The following is a 22,806-nucleotide window of genomic DNA, read 5'->3' as shown; positions in this document are numbered from 1 at the left end:
AAAGAAAACAAAAAACACAATGTTATTTATTCAGATTTGCAGTATAGCAATTTGGGGACTTTGGGCTGTGTGTAGTGTGGTTGGATAGTGCTGAGATAATATAAAATGCTGATATTAAAAATATGAAAGAAAACACACTGGATATCTTTAGAAGACATTCAAGTAGTTTGCTCTGGACAGAAAAATTGGTAAAACTATGTGATGTATTGCTGACCAGGAATTGTTGGGTTTGTGAAAGGAAATTACTGCTGAGTTGCTGAAACTACACCATGTCAACGCTAATTGATAGCTTATTTTTACAGGTGCAGTTACCCACACCTGCCAGACACAAATGCAAATCAGATTGTTCCCCTACCCCATTTTGTCTGTATTATTTTATGTGAAATGCAGATTTCCCACATTTTTCATTTCCCCATTTTGTTTAAGTAAAAACTGTGTGATTTTCAATATCCCACCCTTTTCTCTTTAAATTTGGAGAGCTCAAAATCATCTTCAGAGAAAGGCATAGACCTGTCTCTCGGCAAATCCTTAACTTTGGCAAATAAATATCCAAAAATGACTGACGTTTGTCTCATCATTTTCTTCAATTGACAGGTTTCTGTTTTCATAAATTTTTAACACCATTTTTTTCACACCATATATATGTAGCAAATAGCAAAATAATATTTTGAGTTAATAACAGCAAAATAGCGACCAACTTTATGTTTAAAATAATCTTTTAAATTTAACCAAAACAGTCTATAATAGCAGCTCATGGAAATATATCTGCTTTTCTCTTTCTTCCTGCTAAAATACAAATAAAATCAGAGAAAAAACAGCAATGCTCTGACAAATGCCTTGGAATTCCAGGGTCCATAATTCATTAATATTTGAAATGAATAACTTACACATGAGAGGAGTCAAATTTAAACATCTCTAATGGTTCACACATAGACCATAGAAACACAGAAGAAAAGAAAATCACTTAAGATGTTCAAAAATAACCCCAATGTTACAGTCAGTGTCTATGTGGTTGAGTCATGCTTTCCTTTACACTTATCAGCACTCCAGATAAATATCCAGTATTATGTCCTGGATTGTTTATGAAATGTCAAGGGCAGTAGAGATAAAAAGAATACTTGAAAGAGTATATACACTACATGGATTATTGGGGATTAAGTTTTTAAATTACTGTTTCAGGGCAAAAGGAAAGCTGTGAATATTCCCAAAGTACTTAGAAGTTCACCTTTCATAGACAGAAAATAAGCAGTAAATTCTCTATTTCAGTTTATCAGAGACATGGAAAATTTATCACTTAGAATTTTGACTACATGTGTGCACATATTCTTGTATTTCATCTCAATATATGAAAGTATAATGCTAGAAATAACTGTGGGTGAAGCATGAGTTGTTGGAGGGGGTATGCAAAGGAGGAGATAAATAAAAATAATATGAAAGGCACAAATTCGGACTATATTAGACTATATTTATTTTAGATAGGAATACTGACAGGAATAAGCAACAAACAAGAAACATATAGAAGCTTGTACATATCAAAAGATTTTGAAGTGTATGAGAAAGATTATTACTGAGATGCCCAGAAAATGAATTTCAGTAAAAAAAGATACACTATAGTAGAACCTTACAGTGGATCTATTTCTGTTGTCATTCATTCCTACAACAAATCTTTTGAGTATGTATTGTGTTTTTGGCATGATTCCCAGAAAGGACACTATGGTACTGACCAAAATAGACAAAAATATCCATGCCTTCATGGAACATGCTTTCAAGTATTTCAGATGGACAATAATAAAGATATAGAAGAAAAGTGTATAATATATTAAATGGTGATAAATACAAAGATTATACAAACAAAATAGAAAAATATAAAACTCCAGAGCTGGGCAGTTTGGGTACTTTAGGTAGGGTTACCAGGAAAGACTCCACTGAGCATGTGACTAACTTTTACGTAAAGGCCACTCTTGTAGATGTCCAAGAGTGAAACTTACAAGGTAGAAAAAATACTAAGTGCAAACGTCTTGAGGAAGGAAGTGTTGCCTGTCCTGTTCCAGGCACAGCAAGGAGATCAGGGTGATGGGGCAGGTGAGGAGGGAGAGAGCAGCAGGTGAAGAGGAATCACAGAGGTGGCTGGGAGGCAGATCCCACAAAGATTTGTGAGTCATGGTAAATACTTTGTCTTTATTTTCCATAAGATAATAGGCTTTGGGGGGCTTAGCCCAGATTTCAATTTTAATGGGGCTATTCTATCATCTGTGTTGAGACTAGGCTTTATTGAGGCAAAGTAGGTAACAAGGAAACAAATTTTGATACTGTTGTGATATATTCCAGATGAAAGAACTCTGGGCCAATGTCCTGGCAGTGGAGAGGTGAAACAGTTTATACTTCTAGATATATTTTGAAGATTGAGCCAAAAGTAAAATTGTTGATGGAATGAATACGAGGTAATGAACAAACTTAAAAAATTAAAGAGTGTGGCCTGGGCAATTCAAAGACCAAAACTGCCATTTACTAACCAGTAAAGGATTTTGGTGGTAGCTGGTTTAGAGGAATATCAGTATTAGTACCTAAGATTTAGGTGTTTTAAGTTCAAGATGCCAATTAGATGAAGACTCAAGAAGACCTGTCAAGAGGCTTTAAATACATAAATCTGGAACTTGGTGAAGGGATCTAGTGCTGGCTGTTGAGTAAATGAAAATACTAAAATACATGAGTTCTGTGAATTATATAATAATATATAAAGAAAAATTCCTGACTGATGCATACACTAAAATAGTGAGAGTTACAAGGCAAGAAGTTAATAAATAATGGACACAAACTGATGGTTATTTATTTATTGATTGATTGATTTTTGGAAGGGTCTCACTTTATCACCCAGGCTGCCAGGCTGGAGTGCAGTGGCTCACTGCAGCCTCAACCTCACAGGCTCAAGCAATCCTCTCAGCTAGCTTCCCGAGTAGCTGGGATAACAGGTGTGTGCCACCATTCCTGGCTAATGTTTTTTTAATGGAGTCTCATTATGTTGCCCATGTTAGTCTCAAACTCCTGGCCTCAAGTGATCCTCCTGCCTCAGCCTACCAAAGTACTGGAATTGTAGGCATGAGCCATGGTGCCTGGCCTACCTGATATTTTTAAGTGGTTAACAATTTCTTTTTCAGCTTTTATTTTAGGTTCAGGATTACAGATTTTGATCGACTTACGACCTATGCAACTTACAACAATTCGACTTTATGACCACAATCGTTAGCCACGACTGCTCCACGTCTGGCAGTGCAAACGTTGCCCAGCTGGGTGTACGACAGCGCGGACCAGCTTCCAGCAGCACTACCAACTCCGCATGCACCATTTCAACTGTTATCCCAGGCTCGGTACAGCAATTTGTGTTTTGTGTCTTGGATATTTTTCATCAAACCCCTCCCAAGATGTCTACCAAGAGGAAATTGTCTTTGTCTACGCCTCAGCCTGCCAAGAAGGAAAGAAAGGCCACCAATCTCAACACGAAAATGAAGGTAATTAGGCAGTACAAGGGAGGAAAGAAAGTGAATGTGATCACATGTGATACGAAGTTATCACACTCGACTGTGTCAACGATTTTGAAAGATAAAGAAAGAATTCGTGAAGCTGTGAAAGGTTCTGCACCCATGCGATCAACAGTTATAACAAAGCAACAAAGCAGGACCATCCACGAAATGGAGAAATTGCTATATATTTGGATGGAAGATCAAATTCAAAAACGGCCAATAAAATGTTTCATACATGTTTATATATTTTGATATGTTTTGCAATTGGGAAAATGTTTCCTATGGTATTTTTTACACCTGTATTTTGTATTTTTGTATGCACCTGTATTTTGTAATTTTGTACGTTTTGCAAATATTAAACCAGTTGTACTGGTAATGCGGTGTTTTACCTAAACTTGATGAATGTAAAAATAAGAAACAAAATGGTGTAGAGATGATACAAATGGCATAAAATGACCAAAGAAAATTATGACATATAACAATATGAAAGAAAATTATGATAAAATATGACTTAAAGATTTTTATAACATCATTTCACAGTACTGTACATATAGCCTCCTCAACTTACGACCAAATTGTGTTACGACCAGTCTGTCAGAACCAATCGTGGTTAAGTCGAGCACTAGCTGTACATGTGCAGGTTTGTTATATAAGTAAATTGTTTGTCACAGAGGTCGGTCTACAGATTATTTCATCCTGCAGGTAACAAGCATAATACCCGATAGGCAGTTTTTCAGTCCTCTCCCTCTTGCCGCTACTCAACTGCAAGCAGACCCTGGTGTCTGCTGTTTCTCTCTTTGTGTCCATGTGTTCTCATCATTTATCTCCTACTTATAAGTTACAACATGCAGGATTTGGTTTTCTTCACCTGTATTAGTTTGCTAAGGATAGTGGCATCCAGCTACATTCATGTTGTGACAAAGAACATGATCTCATTCTTTGATATTGCTGCTTAGTATTCCATGGTGTATATGTACCACATTTTCTTTTTCCAGTCTACAATTGACAGGCATTTGCTATTGTGAATAGTGCTAAGATGAACAAACACCATGCATGTTTCTTTTATTATTATTTTACTTTAAGTTCTGGGGTACATGTGCAGATCCTGCAGGATTGTTACATAGGTATACACATGCCATGGTGGTTTTCTGTCTCCATCCCCCACGTCACCTATGTTAGGTATTTTTCCTAATGTTATCCCTCCCCAATCTCCCCACCCCATGCTATCCCTCCCCTATTCCCCACCCCCAAACAGATCCCAGTGTGTGATGATCTCTGTCCTGTGTCCATGCATTCTCATTGTTCAACTTCCACTTATGAGTGAGAACATGCAGTGTTTGGTTTTCTGTTCTTGTGTCAGTTTGCTGAGAATGATTTCCAGCTTTATCCATGTCCCTGCAAAGGACATGAACTCATCCTTTCTTTAATGGCTGTGCAGTATTCCATGGTGTATATGTGACACATTTTCTTTATCCAGTCTATCTTTGATGGGCGTGAGCCATAGCACCTGGCCTGTTTGCCCACTTTTTACTAGATTGTGTTTCGCTTCTTAATTTATTCAAGTTCTTTATAGATCCTGGATATCAGACCTTTGTCAGATGGATAGTTTACAAATATTTTCTCCCAATCTGTAGTCTGTTTATTTATGCTGGTGGGAGTTTCTTTTACTCCATAGAAGCTCTTTAGTTTAACTAGGTTCCACTTGTCTATCATTGTTTTTGTTGCAATTACTTTTGCCATCTTCATTATGAAATTTTTTTTTTACTAGGCCCTATATCCAGAATGGTATTTACTGGGTTATCTTTCAGGATTTTTATAGTTTTAGGTTTTACACTTTAATGCACCTTGAGTTGATTTTTGAATATGGAGAAAGGAAGGGGTCCAGTTTCAATCTTCTGAATATGGCTCACCAGTTATCCCAGTATCATTTACTGAAGAGAGGTTCATTTTTCTGTTGCTTCTTTTTGTTGACTTTGTCAAAGATCAGATGGTTGTAGGAGTGAGGCATTATTTCTGGGCTCTTTATTCTATTTAATTGGTCAATGTATCTGTTTTTGTACCACTGGTATTGTTTTTGATGTAATTACAACAGTGGTACCAGTGGTACAAAAACAGACACATTGACCAATTAAACAGAATAAAGAGCCCAGAAATAAACTTTCTGGTATAGTTTGAAGTTAGGTCATGTGATGCCTCCAGCTTCGTTCTCTTGCTTAGGGTTCCTTGGATATTTGGGCTCTGTTTTGGTTCCATATGAATTTTACAATAGTTTGGGCTCTTTCTGGTTCCATATGAATTTTAAAATCATTTCTTCTAATTCTGTGAAGAATGTCAGAGCTTAATAAGAACAACACTGAATCTGTAAATTGCCTTGACTAGTAAAACCTAAATGGTTAATATTTTCAATGAGTACTTCGCAAAAAAAAGATATTCAAAACATCAAACAAGAAATGTACACAATATCAATAGTTACCAAAGAATTAAAACTGCTACATTATAGCAATAGCTATCCACCAAAATAGCTGAAATTTAAAAAGCTGGCACTATCAAGCATGGTGAGAATGTGAAGCAACTGAAACCATCATACACTGAAAATGGGAATGTAAAATGATGCGTCACACGCAGCCGTTCTAGAAAACTATTTGTTATGATGCAACAGATTGAATATTTCATGGCCAAGTAATTTCATTTTGAAGTATATATTCTACTGAACTCAGTACATGTGTGGACAAAAGACATGCGCAAGGATATTTATTACAGCATTGTTTATAAGAGTCTCAAACTATAAAGAAGCCAATTGTTCATCTATAGTAAAATAGATAAATAATGGATGTAATGTACCTAAGATGGAATACCATATAACTGAAAATATTACTAGATATAATAAACAACATTGATCAAGCTCACAAATGTGATTCAGTGTTAGATAATTCAGACACAGATGAAAATACAGTGTGTGACTCCATTTATATGGAAATGAAAACTGGAAAAATTAATATATATCATTAGAAATAAAGAGAGAGTTTACCTTTGGTGGCAAGGAAGAGGTAGCTATTAGGAGAAGCCATGGAGGAGGCTGCTGGGGTGCTAAATAATGTTCTGTTGTTTGGTCATTGTCATAGAGTATGTTCATAGTGTGAGAATTTGTTGACTCCACCATTAGGAATGTGCTTCTTTATCTATACATATTATACTTCTATAAAAATGTTTATTTCAAAACATGTCAGAGACACTTGAAAAAAAAATCCAAATGAGATAGAAAAATGTGATTCCTGAGATTAGAAACTCTGAAAATTTAAATAGTTGACTGATCCCACCTAAAAAGAGAATCTTAGAACCAGAGAATCGATAAGAAGTTGTGTAGTAGTCAGTCAAACAGATGCAAAAAGTCAGTTTGGTAAAAGATATAACTGTAAAAAAAGAAAATCTGCTTATCTTTACAGGATCATAAAGGGAGAAAACAGAGACTGGAAGAGAAAAATATTTCAAGAGTTAATAGTTGAGAGTTTTCTAGAATGGATAAAAATACAATGATAAGATTCAGACAGCACAACAAATCTCAAGCATGATAAATAAAAAGAAATCCTTAACTGCAGACCTCATAGTCAAATTGCAGAGCACCAGAAATAGAGACAATCTTTAAATGCATGCAGAAAATAGAGGTAAATTACTCACAGGGTAGGGACATCAAATTGACAGTAACAACAAACACCAGAACAGAGGTAAATAATATCTTTAAAAGAGGAGAAAAAAAATAGCTGTCTAATGAAAATTCTATATGAAATGAAAACTATCTCTCAAAAATTAGTTTAAGGAAAAATATAGAAGGGAAGAGCTGACAGTACAGTAATCTATAATCAATCTAGCACCAGTACTGGTACAGCTGTGAAAGTTATGTGTCTCTTGAAATGAAGAATGATAAACTACACGATATAACCTATAATGTATTCAGAATTGAATTTTTCAAGGCTTTATTTCTAAAAGTGTATTGAAAATAAAGGAGAGTAAAGAATAAAGCAAATAATACCAAATAATAATAAAGTTAATAATTTATCCATATCTTTATGTATTTATTATATTTCGAAGTTATTTTATTTTTGAATTGGAAAAAGTAGTCCTTTCTCCCATTGATTTCATAAAATTATAAATATCGTATTCACTTAGAAAAAAAATGTCCGAAATAAAGAAAAAATAAAATTTCAGGTACCAACTAATTTGCAGTGATACTCACTTTTGGACATAGCTAAATTGAGTAGCTGTTTTTACACAGGAGGTGAGTTTCTATTTTTAGAGAGCTGGTATACCAAGCTTGTGCCTTAAGTAAATGTCTAGTCACGTGCAGACCGTCCCATAGTTGGAGACACAAAGACAAGTGTATTTTCTGTGTCCTGAAAGGAAGGCCTAAGAAATGTATGGGACTAACCTTCTAAAGAAACACACACCAAGATAAGATGTACTAAATGGAAGTGAGGCAAGACAATCGTACATTATGTTCCAGTCTAGATTAGATGGGAGTTATCTCCTTGGTAAGACTATCCAATTGAGTAGATAGAGTAGGCATTGTTTGATTGAACCATGAGTGTTTCTGATAGACTCAAAATTTTGTAAGGCTATATCTCAAGCTTCGAAAGACTTCCAGATAAAAAGTAGATGAATATGTTAAAAAAAGCTAATATCTGGTCCATAAGACAAAGGGTAAAGAAGGCACTTAAATGCAGCAAATAGTGCTAAGCCCTGTGGAGAAAAAAAGGATTAATTTAAGAATTTTGTTAATTCTTAGAAATGCAGATAAGACCTCCTGAAATGACATTTATAATAGCACAGGTAAATAAAATATCAGAAGCACTGCTCACTTAAGCAGAAAAGGATTCAAATAGCACCCTGTGGCTGAAGACTTAGTGGAGTACACTGAAAAAGAGATCAGGCTATACAAGCTCTTTTTTGGGTCCATGTGAATTTTAAAATAGTTTATTCTTATTCTGTGAGGAATGCCAGTGATAGTTTAATGGGAATTGCATTGAATCTATAAATTACTTTGGGCACTATGGCCATTTTCACAATATTGATTATTCCTGTCCATAAGCATGTAATATTTTTCCATTTTTTGTGTGTCGTCTCTGATTTCCTTGAGCAGTGGTTCGTAGTTCACAAGACAAGCAAAAAGGACAAAGTTGGATGCATCAGACTACTGGACTACAGTCCTAAGCAAAAAGAAAAAAACTGGAGGCATCAAACTGCTGAACTTCAAACTATATTACAATGCCAAAGTAACCCAATCAGCGTGGTACTGGTACAGAAACAGACAAATAAACCAATGGAACAGAATAGAGAACTCAGAAATAAAACCGCTCATCTACAACCATATAATCTTTGACAAACTTGACAAAAACAAGCAATGGGAAAACGATTCTCTGTTTAATAAATGGTATAGGGAGAATTGGTCAGCCATAGGCAGAAAATTGAGACTAGACCCCTTTCTTAAATATTATACAAAAACTAACTCAAGATGGATTAAAGACATAAATGTAAAATTCAAAACTATAAAAACTTTAGAAGAAAATCTAGGCAATATCATTAAGGACATAGGCATTGGCAAAGATTTCTTGAAGAAATAGTCAAAAGCAATTGCAACAAAAGCAAAAATTAACAAATGGGATCTAATTAAACTAAAGAGCTTCTGCACAGCAAAATAAATTATCATCAGAGCAAACAGGCAATATACAGATTGGAAGAAAATTTTTGCAATCTTTCTGTCTGACACAGGTCTAATACCCACAGTTTAAAAGGAAGTAAACAAATTTACAAGAAAAAAAACCAAACAACCCCATTAAAAAGTGGGCAAAGGACATGAACACTTATCAAAAGAAGACATTCATGTGGCTAAAAAACATGAAAAAAGCTCAACACCACTCATCATTACAAAAATGCAAATCAATATCAATGAGATACCATCTCATGACAGTCAATGGCGATTATTAAAAAGTCAAGAAACAACAGATGCTTAGGGACATTGTGAAGAAATAGGAATGCTTTTACACTGTTAATGGAAATGTAAATTGACTCAACAATTATGGAAGACGATGTGGCAATTCCTCAAAATCTAGAACCAGATACCATTTGACCCAGCAGTCCCATTACTGAATATATACCCAAAGGAATATAAATCATGCTATTATGAAGATACAGGCACATGTATGTTTTATGAAGGACTATGCACAACAGCAAAGACATGGAATCAATCCAAATGCCCATCAATGATAGACAGGATAAAGAAAATGTGGTACCTATAAACCATGGAATACTTGTCTATAATAGGCAAAATAGGAATAGGAAAAATGTCTATAATACTTGTCTGTAATAGGCAAAATAGGAATGGGCAAAATGTCTACAATGTTCTTAGCTGCATGTTTGTCCTTCTGCTAACCAATGACTTTTGCACTTTGAATTCATGAGCAAGTTTCTAGAAGAGTGACCCACAAAAGATGAAAACACAACTGATTAAGAAAAATTAAATTTAAATTACAGTAATAAGACCTATAGATTTTGTCAGACATTGTTGGATAGAAACACTTATTTCTATTTAAACGTCCTTTTTTGTTCACATCCTATTACCAATTTATACAACTAGAAAGCAAACACGGACAAGAGACCTAAACTAAAAATCTATACTGACAAGTGCTTCTCTTTATAATTTATAGCTCTATGACAAAACACTACTAATAAGAATTCTCATTGATGACTTCTAGCTGGTGATTTGCCCAGAAACAATTTAAATAGCTTGTCTGTAGAGCTGATAGTGCTGTAGTTACAATAAGATACCTTACACATCTTTGAAAAATCTATATGCGACAATAAACTGAAGCTGAGAAGGCCATTCGCACTTTCCTGGCATTGGAGCGAGTAGGATGACACTTTACAACCCTGCATTGATCAGTCATTATATGTATGTTATCCTTGAAAAAGGCCAGGACCATGGAAAAGTGGCTCTCTTCAGCAGAGAGAGGGCAATCCCTGGAGATGGCTGGCTGTAGAGATGTCTGCTGACCTCACTCTCAACAGCTGGGAGCCTTAAATGGGTTTCTGGGTGGCACTGCAAAAAGTGTACTACACTATGCACAATTAAAAAATGTTGAAGTAAAACCTCACTGCCAGTGCTAATGTCTCTGACATAATGAAAGGAGTGCCAGTGAGTCCACGTACTACTAACTCCTCACATTACTTCTTCTACCGGCAATCTTCTTAAGGAGTAAAAATTAAGTAATGTACAGGTGTATTAGTCAGGGTTCTCTAGAGAAACAGAACTAATAGGATAAATATATATATATAAAGGGGAGTTTATTAAGTCTTAACTCACATGATCACAGGGTCACACAATAGGCCCTGTGCAAGCTGAAAAGCAAAGAGAGCCAGTCCAAGGGCTAAAACTGAAGAACCTGGAGTCTGATGTTAAAAGGCAGGCAGCATCCAGCACCAGAGAAAGATGTAGGATTGTAGGCTAAGCCATTCTAGCCTTTTCATGGTTTTTTGCCTGCTTTATATTCACTGGCAGCTGATTAGATGGTGCCCATCTTGATTAAGGGTGGGTCTGCCTTTCCCAGCCCACTGACTCAAATGTTAATTTCCCTTAGCAACACTCTCACAGACACACCCAGAATCAATACTTTGCGTCCTTCAACCCAATCAAACTGACACTCAGTATTAACCATTACAGCAAGTCTTCAATTCTTGTTGCAAAATTTCCAGAGGCCAGCAAGAAGAAAAAAAAAGAAAAAAGAAAAAATTAATCCAGAATGTCATTGTCATAGTAGTAAATTTGAGTAAGCACATGGAGACCTTTTGAGTATTCAAAGACCTTGTATATTCTTATTTAAATGTCCACAGAAGTGATTTAAAAAAAAAAATTTGTAGATATGAGATCTCACTGTGGTGCTCAGGCTGATCTCAAACGCCTGGCTTCAAGCAATCCTCCCACCTCTGCCTCCAAAGTACTTGGATTATAGACATGAGCTGCCATTCCAAGCTGGTAGCAGTAAACTTTTCAGTATTGCCACTAGTAAGCGGGTTTTTGTCAATATTTGTCCCTCGTACTAATGTGCCAAGTAGATGTTCATCGCATATCTGCTTTCACCATGTCACCATGAGTACCGTGAAGTGTGTTAGGAGCCTCTAACCTGCAAGGATGAATGCTGCATTGGCTACTGCTATCAGGATTCTGTTGTGTGAAATGGTCACCTACAAAAATTCTATGTGCATAGCAATTTACTTTTTTATATGTCAAGTAACTATTTGTAAAAGTTATACTTCCAAATTATTACAATGATTGCAAATGTTTTTCATGTTTCAATGTCTGAATAAAAACTGTTTACCACTGTTAAAAAAATCAAATAAATATCCACGTAATAGCTATAACAAACTGATCTCGCCTAAGACACTGTTTCTCATGCAAATGAAAATTTAATCACACTTAACCTCCCTCAAAAAAGGTGATTTGATATTTATTAATATTTTAATTATTTTCAAGCTTCATTGAGGTATAATTGTTATGTCAAAATATTGAATGTGTCTAATGTATACATTTGATGAGTTTATACACATGCATCTACCTAGGACACCATCATAGTAAAAATTTCTTCTGTGTATGTGTGTGTGTGTGTCATTGGTTGAGTTTGTGGTAAAAGCATTTAACATAAGACCTATTTTTTTTTTTTTTTTTTTTTTGCTACAAAATCTTGCTCTGTCACCCAGGCTGGAGTGCAGTGGCACGATCTCGGCTCACTGCGACCTCTGCCTCCTGTGTTCAAGCGATTCCCCTGCCTCAGCCTCTCAGTCGCTGCGATTATAGGCATATAGCCACCATGCCCAGCTAATTTTTATATTTTTTAGTAGAGACGGGGTTTTGCCATATTGGCCAGGCTGGTCTCAAACTCCTGACCTCAGGTTATCCTAAAGTGCTAAGATTACAGGCGTAAGCCACTGCACCAGGCCCTTAACATATTTTGAAGTATATGATATCATATTGTTAACTATTTCTGTCATTCATTTCTCTTCTTAGTTAAAATCTTATTTATAGTTTTTAGAAATTTATACTTAAGGTATAAAGTCAGCTATTCCTGTAAAACAGTAAAAATTTCCTAGTCTAAATTTTTTAGAAAATATATATAATTTTTGAAAGTAATTTTTTTTTCCAGAAAATACACTATACAATGGAAGCCAGTAGTGGCAATAACCAGGTCAGACTGATGAGTGGCAATTTGTATTAAGCATGTCACCCATGTTCCTTATAACTACACAATTTTTAAAGCAAGTGTTTTACTGACTGCCACAGAACATGTCACCTTGTCTACCTGAATTTTAATGTCTTCTTTGCAAAGGTGTTTTGCTCAGAATGGCTAGAACTCAAAGACATTATGCTAAATGAAATAAGCCAGACACAGAAAGACAAATTTCACATGTTCTCACTCATTTGTGGGAGCAAGAAATTAGAACAATTGAACTCATGGAGATAGAGATAATATGATGGTTACCAGAGAAAGGGAGGGCTAGTCGAGGAGAGGGAAAGAAATGGGAATAGTTATGGATTTGAGATATAGTTGTATAGAATGAGTAAGATCTAGTATTTGATAGCACAACAAGGTGGCAATCGATAATAATTTATTGGACATCTAAATATAACTAAAAGAGTTTATTTGCAAAGTGTGTAATGCAAAGAAATGATAGATGCTTTAGTTGATGGATAACCCATTTGCCCTGATGTGACTATTACACATTGTATGTCTGTATCAAATTATCTCATGTACCTCATAAATATGTACACTTACAAAGTATCTACAAAAATTAAAAAGAAAAAGCATACTAGCATTCTAAGTCCATTCTGAGAAGTTCAATCATATACTTTTTGATCAAATATTTTCATTATTCATCCTCCAAGCTTTCCCGCCCCCCAATCCCTGTTAATAGGTCAAAATATTTAGCTTCTGAGCAGAATAAGTGTATTTCCTTACCTTAGAACACCCATCTTTCCAGTCAATGAAATTTGGCCTGCTATTAGATATTTTCTGCACAGGAAAGATTTGTTTACTCCACTATAGTTTAAGGGACCACTCTCTGTGTCTTTACAGAGCTACAGTATTTATCTCCCTATGGCTGCTAATATATCACTTAGAGTCATCAGTCAACAAGTTTCACTTATATATCAGGTCATAAAATGTTTTCCATGAAGCCAAAATATGAATCATGTGAGAGAAGGCAGTGAAGTTGACATACCAGCATTTAAGACCTCAGGACATTTCCAGTAACAGTCCAAAGACATAAATCCATGTGGAGGTGAAGTGCTAATATACTTGATTTCATGATTTGTTGGATTGGGAAACCTTGGGTCATATGGAGACCAGGGTCAGGTTAAGGTTTCTATAAAAACACAGAAGGAAACCAGAAATTGCCTCTAAAAATCAAGATACTTATCTTCTCAACAAGATTTGGCTTTGGTAAAACAAAACAAAACAAAATAGCCAATAGCAACAATAAAATCCTAGTTCTTCTTCTGTAATTAATCTATCTAAGCTTGCTTCAGAATGTGTATGTAATAATTTTTACACACACTAAGTTATAAAATTAGATCCTCAAAATGAAGTCCCCTTTATGCTTGTACTTCAGCCTTAATCAGCTTAAAATTATTACAGCTTCCAAGCTAGAGTTCACATAGGAAATGGAACAGAGAAAGTTGATATATGTAGACTCCAAAACTAAAAGATAATCATCAGGGTTTGCTTGTTTCATACTTGAAGATGATATAAGATGTAGGATATATCTTTTACTTTGAAGAGGCACTCAGAAAATAATTTACATGATAATTATAACAATTCAGGAGGCTGAATTTTTATTTGGTTTATCTCCCTTCCTCAGGCACCAAAGTAACTTACCAAGGAATCTAAAATACCGGTGACTTCCTACCAACCTAGATATATCATCTTAAATAATCAGTACAGGTACCTAATGGGATATCCTGTGATAACAGTTTCTTTGAACAAAATTGTTATGAATCTAGAGAGCTGATATAAGCCTCAGCCAATATTGTAGGTATATTGTTGCCAATTAGAAAATAAACACATACAAGTGCTGCCAGCATTCCCTCATTAAGGAATAGAAAAATAGTACTTGCCAGATCAGTGGCTGTATACCCAGGTAGAGGTGGGTAGATTAACCCCAGTCAAAGATGATTTGTGTTGCTGTGGTCATGGTTGTGCAAATAAGCAGGACCCTGTTGGGCTTCCCAGGTCCTTAAAGTCTCATCAGTTTCCACTACAGATTGTCATGGTTCAAATTTTGTGGCTACCTGTCTGGGCCCATTCCCAATTATAATAACGATGCCCACTGGGACTTTAGATGATAGCTGCTACAGTTCAACATGCTACTCTGGAAGTCCATCCTCCCCACTAAAAACAGGAATCTCATTTAGGAACAGTACTTCAGATGATAGGCTGAAGGAAACAGTTACTGTAATGAGTTTCCATTGCTGAGGTTGGTGTTACACTCTCTCATGTATTGTCAATGACATGATCCAGGAATTGTTTTCTAGGACTTACTGTGTGACATGGTAGAGTGTGAATCAGCATGTCACACATGAAGAATCTGCTCTAATTTTCCTATCTCTGTAAGTCATTAAATTCTTTCTTCTATTGTATTCTAAGAAATATGTGGGGTCTCAATTTCATTTAGCAAAGACTGCCGATGAGTTCAAGATTCAGTCGAGCAGCCAAATAATGTTTATAATCTCTTGTTAGAGTTCTATTAGCAGATCAAATGGAAATTCTGGATGTTAGACAGTGGACATTCCAAACTTTAGGAATTGGGAAATAAGGAGTAACTATTAAAAAATAAATTTAGGGTCGTGCAAAGGGCGCTTGAGCGAGGTGATCGAAGCAGTCGCAGCGAGGACCATGTTGCTTCCGAACATCCTGCTCACCGGTACACCAGGGGTTGGAAAAACCACACTAGGCAAAGAACTTGCATCAAAATCAGGACTGAGATACATTAATGTGGGTGATTTAGCTCGAGAAGTCTGATCATTGGATATCATGGAGTCTGGCAAGATGGCTTCTCCCAAGAGCACGCCGAAAGATGCACAGACGATGGCACAAATCCTGAAGGATATGGGGATTACAGAACATGAGCCAAGAGTTATAAATCAGATGTTGGAGTTTGCATTCCGATATGTGACCACAATTCTAGATGATGCAAAAATTTATTCAAGCCATGCTAAGAAAGCTACTGTTGATGCAGATGATGTGCGATTGGCAATCCAGTGCCGCGCTGACCAGACTTTTACTTCTCCTCCCCTAAGAGATTTTTTATTAGATATTGCAAGGCAAAGAAATCAAATGCCTTTGCCATTAATCAAGCCATATTCAGGTCCTAGGTTGCCACCTGATAGGTATTGCTTAACAGCTCCAAACTATAGGCTGAAATCTTTACAGAAAAAGGCATCAACTTCTGCAGGAAGAATAACAGTCCCGCGGTTAAGTGTTGGTTCAGTTACTAGCAGACCAAGTACTCCCACACTAGGCACACCAACCCCACAGACCATGTCTGTTTCAACTAAAGTGGGGACTCCCATGTCCCTCACGGGACAAAGGTTTACAGTACAGATGCCTACATCGCAGTCTCCAGCTATAAAAGTTTCAATTCCTGCAACTTCAGCAGTTCAGGATGTTCTCATTAATCCATCATTAATTGGGTCCAAAAACATTCTTAGTACCACTAATATGGTGTCATCACAAAATACTGCCAATGAATCATCAAATGCATTGAAAAGAAAACATGAAGATGATGATGATGATAACGACGACTATGATAATTTGTAATCTAGCCTTGCTGCATGTAACATGTGTACTTGGTCTTGAATTTATTGTACTGATATTAAACATGCATGCTGGATGTTTTCAAGTTGTGTTTTAGAAAACTTTAATAATATTTAATGAGTAAATACAATTACCGTATTTTTCAATTTAAATGAAGGTTCAGCCTTAAAAATGTAAGAAAAATAAAGTTGTCATTCATTAACTTGAAAATAAATAAATAAATAAATAAATAAATTTAGAGCCGGGCGCGGTGGCTCACGCTTGTAATCCCAGCACTTTGGGAGGCCGAGGCGGGTGGATCACGAGGTCAAGAGATCGAGACTATCCTGGTCAACATGGTGAAACCCCATCTCTACTAAAAATACAAAAAATTAGCTGGGCATGGTGGTGCGTGCCTGTAATCCCAGCTACTCAGGAGGCTGAGTCAGGAGAATTGCCTGAACCCAGGAGGCGGAGGTTGCGGTGAGCCGAGATTGCGCCATTGCACTCCAGCCTGGGCAACAAGAGCGAAGCTCCATCTCAAAAAAAAAAAAAAAAAAAAAAAAGAAATTTAGGAGATACTAATTAAGCTGAAGAGGATAAAGAGCCACGAGTTTTCCAGAATTCAAGTGGAGAAAAATATGTTTTTATGAAATAAGGGAATTACTAACTTTGTCGAAGGCAAATTATGAATTATATAATTTAACCATAGAGAATTGCCCACTGCATTAATAATAGAGCTCACTGTTGAGCTGTATCAGTGGAATGTTGGAGACTAAAGCCTGACTACACTGTATTCAAGGGAAACAGGGAAGAGAGCCAGCTGAAGAAAACAAAAATAAACTAATTTATAGAGAATTTTTCACGTATAAAGTAAGAGAGAAATGGTGTATGCTGAGTTAACTGGAGCAGGAGATACGGCAAAACTAGTTTATTGTTGTTTTGTTAACATGGCTGATATTACAAATTGTTGTTGGCTGACAGAAAAGATGCAGGTCATTAGGGGAAAGTCATTCTAAGAAACAGGAAACAACCGGACAGTAATGTTTTTGAGGATATGAGAGCAGTCAAATCTAGTATACAAATGACTTGTTTGGTTGGGGAAATATAGGAAGTTTCAGGAGCAAAGAGGCCATGACACCAGCCTCTCAGACTATGAAGAATGAAAATATAAGACAAATACAGTTGGCTGGACATTACTGAGAACCTAACTGAGATCAACATAAATGAATTTAAAGTATACCAGTCATAATGCTTGTTTTCTTTAGCTACATGGAGAAGGAGCTCAATGGAAAAAAGACTAAATTTAATTCATGTAGACAGTTTACAGTGTCAGTCTCTCACGTATAGAATGTAATGTATATAAAAGCAAGGTACTCACTCTCTTGTGTGTGTGTTTGTGTGTGTGTGTGTATATATATATATATATATATATACACATATATATATTCCATTAGTTCTGTTCCTCTAGAGAACACTGATTAACAGAGATCTTGGTAGCAGGAGTGGTTCTAGAGGAATAGAATATCAAAAATGGAGTTTTTTCATGATTAGACCTCAAAATGCTAAGGACTCTACTTCTAATAGTATGGAGAACACTGATAGTCCTTTGCATGAACTGTTTAGAGAGTTATACAAAATAAATGTGTTTGACACTCCAAATTCACTGCTCATGAGAGGCAAGGAGTTTAGTGACTCTATGCATAATACTTTTGACCATATGTGGAGAACCAAGGAACATAATGAAGCTGGTTGGTTACTCCTAAGTTTAATGGACAAAATGATGAAAGAAAATGATGAACTTAGGGATTCTATCTCCCCGCTTCAGAAGCAGATACTGAGCCTCAAATCTATTAAGATCGCCCTGAGTGAGAGTCTTATCTCCTATAGAGAAAGAGTTGAAATTGTGGAAACACAGACAAAAGCTCTTATCATGTGGGTGGCTGACCTGCAATGAAAGGTGCATACATAGTCCCGCTAGGTGTCCAGGCATAGAAATAAATATTAAGGATATGGGAAAATGGTAGAAGGAACATACCATTGGATGACACTGAATTTACTGATTCTGGCCCACTAAGTAGGACTCTGCATTTAATGTTGCAGCTCAGGAAGTTAAATAAGACTCTAATGGTTTATTTGATTGGTTATCTGGCATATGGATTAAAAGATGGCCCACTGTGAGTGAGCTGGAAATGCCTGATCTCCCTTGATTTAATATAGAGGAAGGAATCCAAAGGCTTAGGGAGATTGCGATGTTAGAGTGGATTAGTCACTTCACACCTACTCATCCCAGCTTGGAGGGTCCAGAAGATATATACTTGACCGATGCCTTGCAAAATAAATTTGTGAGGGCAGTACCTACATCTTTCAGTCTTCTCCTTTGTATGAATCCAAACTGAGAGGTGGAGGGATGGAGGAGTTACTCTAACTTTGAATCCAGTTTGAAGTTGTTTTTGGCATGTCATTGGGGATTTCAATAACTAAAGTAAATGCAATTTGTATTGCAAAAGTATGAGAAGAGAAGTCATAAGAAAGAAAGGCTCTCTGTTTTATCCTGTGGCAATGGGAAAATTAGCTCCACTGTATATATGTAAAGGAATAGTGGAAAATTGAAATAAAATTGCCTTATGATTAAATCTCCAAAGTCATGTATTCCAGCATATAAGTTTGATTAGAAATATAAAAAATTACACAGACCGAAAATAGAAAATTTGATTGATGCAACTGTTCCTAAAACCTGTATGATAAAATAATATTTTTTGCCTAAATGTAACTAAATTGAACTACCATTTCATAAGACTAGATAGCTGCTTCTGTTCTCATTTTATGTTGTAAAGCTACACACAATGTAAAGGAAGGGTGTTTTCCTTCTCTTATGAATGTAATTAGTTTGCTGAGTTGATAACCAGACATAAAAAGCTCTGTAAAAATTTTCCAGACATATTTCACTCAACTGTATATCTTTACAGTTTTCAGTTGCATTCCGAGGGGCATAAATAGATGTATTACCTTATTTACATAATAGAACCGTGGAGCCAGCATAGCTATTGCATAGGCCACCATGTCAGTGAGAGCTTTAGAGTCTCAGCTCAGGCTTAAGAAGAGATTTCAATATGCATTCAAATCAGTCAGCTGTATATACATACAAAAAAGAACCTAGAAATGGTTGAACCAAGTTTATTTCTATCCCAAGAAAGCTTGTTTAAATTGATAGGATAGCAAGAAGCACATAGCATACAATATACTTATTTCAGTTTTTACTTTGTTTTAAAAGAGAGTTTAATCATAAAGATTTTGATCTTAATCTGGTATGTTGGAAAATTTTTCAGTAAATTAAAATTTCTATTTTTAATAACTCTGTTATTACTATAAAATATTATGAATGAATAATTTTTAAAAGCATGTATCAGGCAGAAGAATCCATAAATGATCAATTTTAAATATATGCATTTTAATAACTTTTTAAATATAGTTCCACGTTAGGAAAAAAAGATCATTTTATGAATAGCAGTTTAGTTTTATGGAATCATGTTTAATAATAAAACAGTTGACATGCCTACCTTCCTAAAATTCACATAAAATATAAGGGGACCTAGAATCAGTAAATACCAGTTTACAAATTATTTAAGAAATGCAAACAAACGTAAGATCATAAAATGAAAGAGGTAGAAGTGCTTTAACCCTCATTAAACCTCACACTTTAGGTGAAGGGAAATAAAACTTAAATAACAGACAGATTTTTGATAATAGAAAATAACTGACAGCAGCCAGTGTCAGTGGCTCATGCCTGTAATCCCAGCACTTTGGGAGGCCAAGGTGGGTGGATTACCTGAGGTCAGGAGTTCGTGACCAGCCTGGTCAACATGGCAAAACCCCATCTTTACTAAAAACACAAAAATTAGCCGGACATGGTGATGAGTGCCTGTAATCCCAGCTACTCGGGAGGCTAAGTTAGGAGAATCACTTGAAAACGGAAGGTGGAGGTTGCAGTGAGCTGAGATCTCACCACTGAACTTCAGCCTGGGCAACAGAGTAAAACTCCGCCTCAAAAAAAAAAAAAAAAAAAAAAAAAAGAAAGAAAGAAAGAAAGAAAAAGAAAAAGAAAAAGAAAATAAAATAGCTGGCAACATTTATAAAACAATGATAACATTCTCAGGATTGTGGATTGTCAGTCTTTTTCTGCTGACTATTGAAAAGCCAGTATCTGGCTTACCTCATGTCATCTTTACTTGACTCTCTAGTTAGTGGCGATGTTTCACAATCTAGGGAGAGCAAAGCATTTTTCATTGTTTTTCTCTTTATTTATATCTCTTTAAAGAAAATTGAGAAGTAACATGTTTTCTGTTCCAAATCCTTGTCTTGATAATTTATTTTTTCACCCAAATGGAAACAAGATTCATCTCTATCATTCTAGTAACTAAACACAAGGTGTTCCCAGCAAATTCATATTATCTGCCTTTAACATATAGCAAATCTTCTAATAGACAACTGATTCTCTACCTCCAGCTTCTCCCAATTTTAGCATACTCCCTTCTAAATATGATGGGATTCTATCATTGAAAGGTTAAATTGACTTTGAAAACTATAAATCTCTCCTTTTACATAATATGCAAGAAGGAAAATGCAATAGTAATTTTCTTCATTATATTTGTTTAAATATAACATATCCAAACTCTACCTTTACATCTAGTTAGAAAAGTATTGGCAAGTCATTATATTCTATGCTTTACAAGTTTAAATGAATCTAGATTCTAACCCATGGTTCTGAGGTGATGTGAAAGTCTGACTGGATTTGAAAGTGAAATCCACTGCATCACCCATTTTAGGCAACACAAACCCTTTGTGTCTCAGTTAAAATATGTAACATAAAGATAGATAATAATTCTCACCTTATAAAATTGTTTGAAGGAATTAAAAAACCTACATAAATATGTCTAGCAGAGTTCCTGATTATATGTAATCATTCAATAAAAAATGTCTCCAATTTCTTTTCAGTAAATATATTTTTCTCTCAGAAATTTTAACTTTTTTAGTTTTATATGTGTATTTTATGTGTATATCTACTTTTATTTTTAAAAGTGATTTATTGAATAACTCTTGTCAATTACTTTTGATGGGAATAATTTTTACTAAATATAAATGTTAATATTTCTCAATGCATTTATTGCCATGAATAAGGGAATGGTTTTCAACAAAGTAAATAATAGCAAACTTTAGAATTCAAGTATTTATACAATTACTTATACATTTGATAAATTCACATTTGAGTGTAAATCTAAAGTTTGATAAATGGAAGTTAAATACATGCACTTAACTACATATATCAACTTTAACATATTTTATATAAATAATTAATATTATCACTGGCAATAATGGAGTTAAGAATCTCAAACATATGACTTTGTGGTTATTTAGTTTATTGTTTCAAGTCCTGTAGGTGCCCTTGTCCTATTTATTTTAAACTGTTACATAGCTGCCAAAATGGACCCATTTCATAACAATGTAGTAGGGCATATATTCTTGCAGACTTTAGAATTCACAGAAATAAAGATGTGTGTGTGTGTGTGTGTGTGTGTGTGTGTGTGTGTGTTTAATTCCTGGCTCTATCTTAAGAAAAGAGAGTAACTTAAAAACAGAATAATCTGACTTGATAGCCTGAAAGCTTTGGGTGAAATGTATTTATCCTTTTGAGTTCAGCATCCCTAGGAGAACCAGTTAGTGCACCCTGGTATATTTCCATCGTCTTAATACATAAGTCTGCTGGTTTTAGTTTATCCCACAATTTCTTTATAACTTTATGCCAATTCACGACATAATCTAGAAAAGAATTGATTGGTTCTTTGATCCATTCCTCTTGCACAAGCCTCAATAACTTTTTACTTATAAGATGTAGGAATATAATTCCTAGTTCATCAGTTTGGTTGGTTTCATATTTCTTAGCTCCAAAACACATATTCCTGCCCTGACATCTTATCCTACTCATGTATTTTTCTTTTGAAACTCCCTTCTACTTTTCTATTGTTTTTTACAAATCATTAAACATATCATAATAATAGATTGATTTAATTGAGTATTTATGTTTTTATTTAGGAATGCATATATATTCATTATATCGAGACTCTTGGTGCCAAAATCTAATAGGAAGAGGTTAGAAATGGTTGGGGAATAGATTTTATTAAAATTGTAAGGGGTTCATGGCATTTAGTACCTGCAAGTAAGGGTGCTTAATGTCATACAAAGAGAGACCATGCCTAAGGAATAAAGACATTTCTATCTGATCTACCCTCAAAATGCCAAATGTTACCTCATTAAGAAATGCTAAATATTAGACTTTTGTTTGATTTTTCCCACGTAAACATTATTGAGATGCATATTTTCCAAAATTTATTAAGTGACTGCCTGATAATATTAGTTATAATTTGGAGGCATGTATTGTTTTTATAATGTTTATA

General features: G+C 35.2%; 1 protein-coding gene and 1 long non-coding RNA gene across 3 annotated transcripts in view; one reads left to right on the top strand and one right to left on the bottom strand.

Annotated features, from left to right (window-relative positions):
- The window catches only part of LOC116531495, a 130,085-nt gene that overhangs the window by 7,424 nt on the left and 99,855 nt on the right, over nt 1–22,806 (bottom strand). The window lies entirely within an intron of this gene.
- Nucleotides 15,412–16,575, top strand: LOC116531486 (transcription initiation factor TFIID subunit 9-like). The gene has a single exon (XM_032250282.1). The coding sequence runs from the start codon at nt 15,593–15,595 to the stop codon at nt 16,376–16,378; it is 786 nt and encodes a 261-aa protein (XP_032106173.1). The 5' UTR covers nt 15,412–15,592; the 3' UTR covers nt 16,379–16,575.

This window comes from Sapajus apella, unplaced genomic scaffold, assembly GCF_009761245.1.
Source record: "Sapajus apella isolate SASKATOON/1434 unplaced genomic scaffold, GSC_monkey_1.0 scaffold3, whole genome shotgun sequence".
NCBI lineage: Eukaryota > Metazoa > Chordata > Mammalia > Primates > Cebidae > Sapajus > Sapajus apella.
Note: the sequence above shows the minus strand (reverse complement) of the source record. Positions and strands in the feature narration are given on the sequence as shown.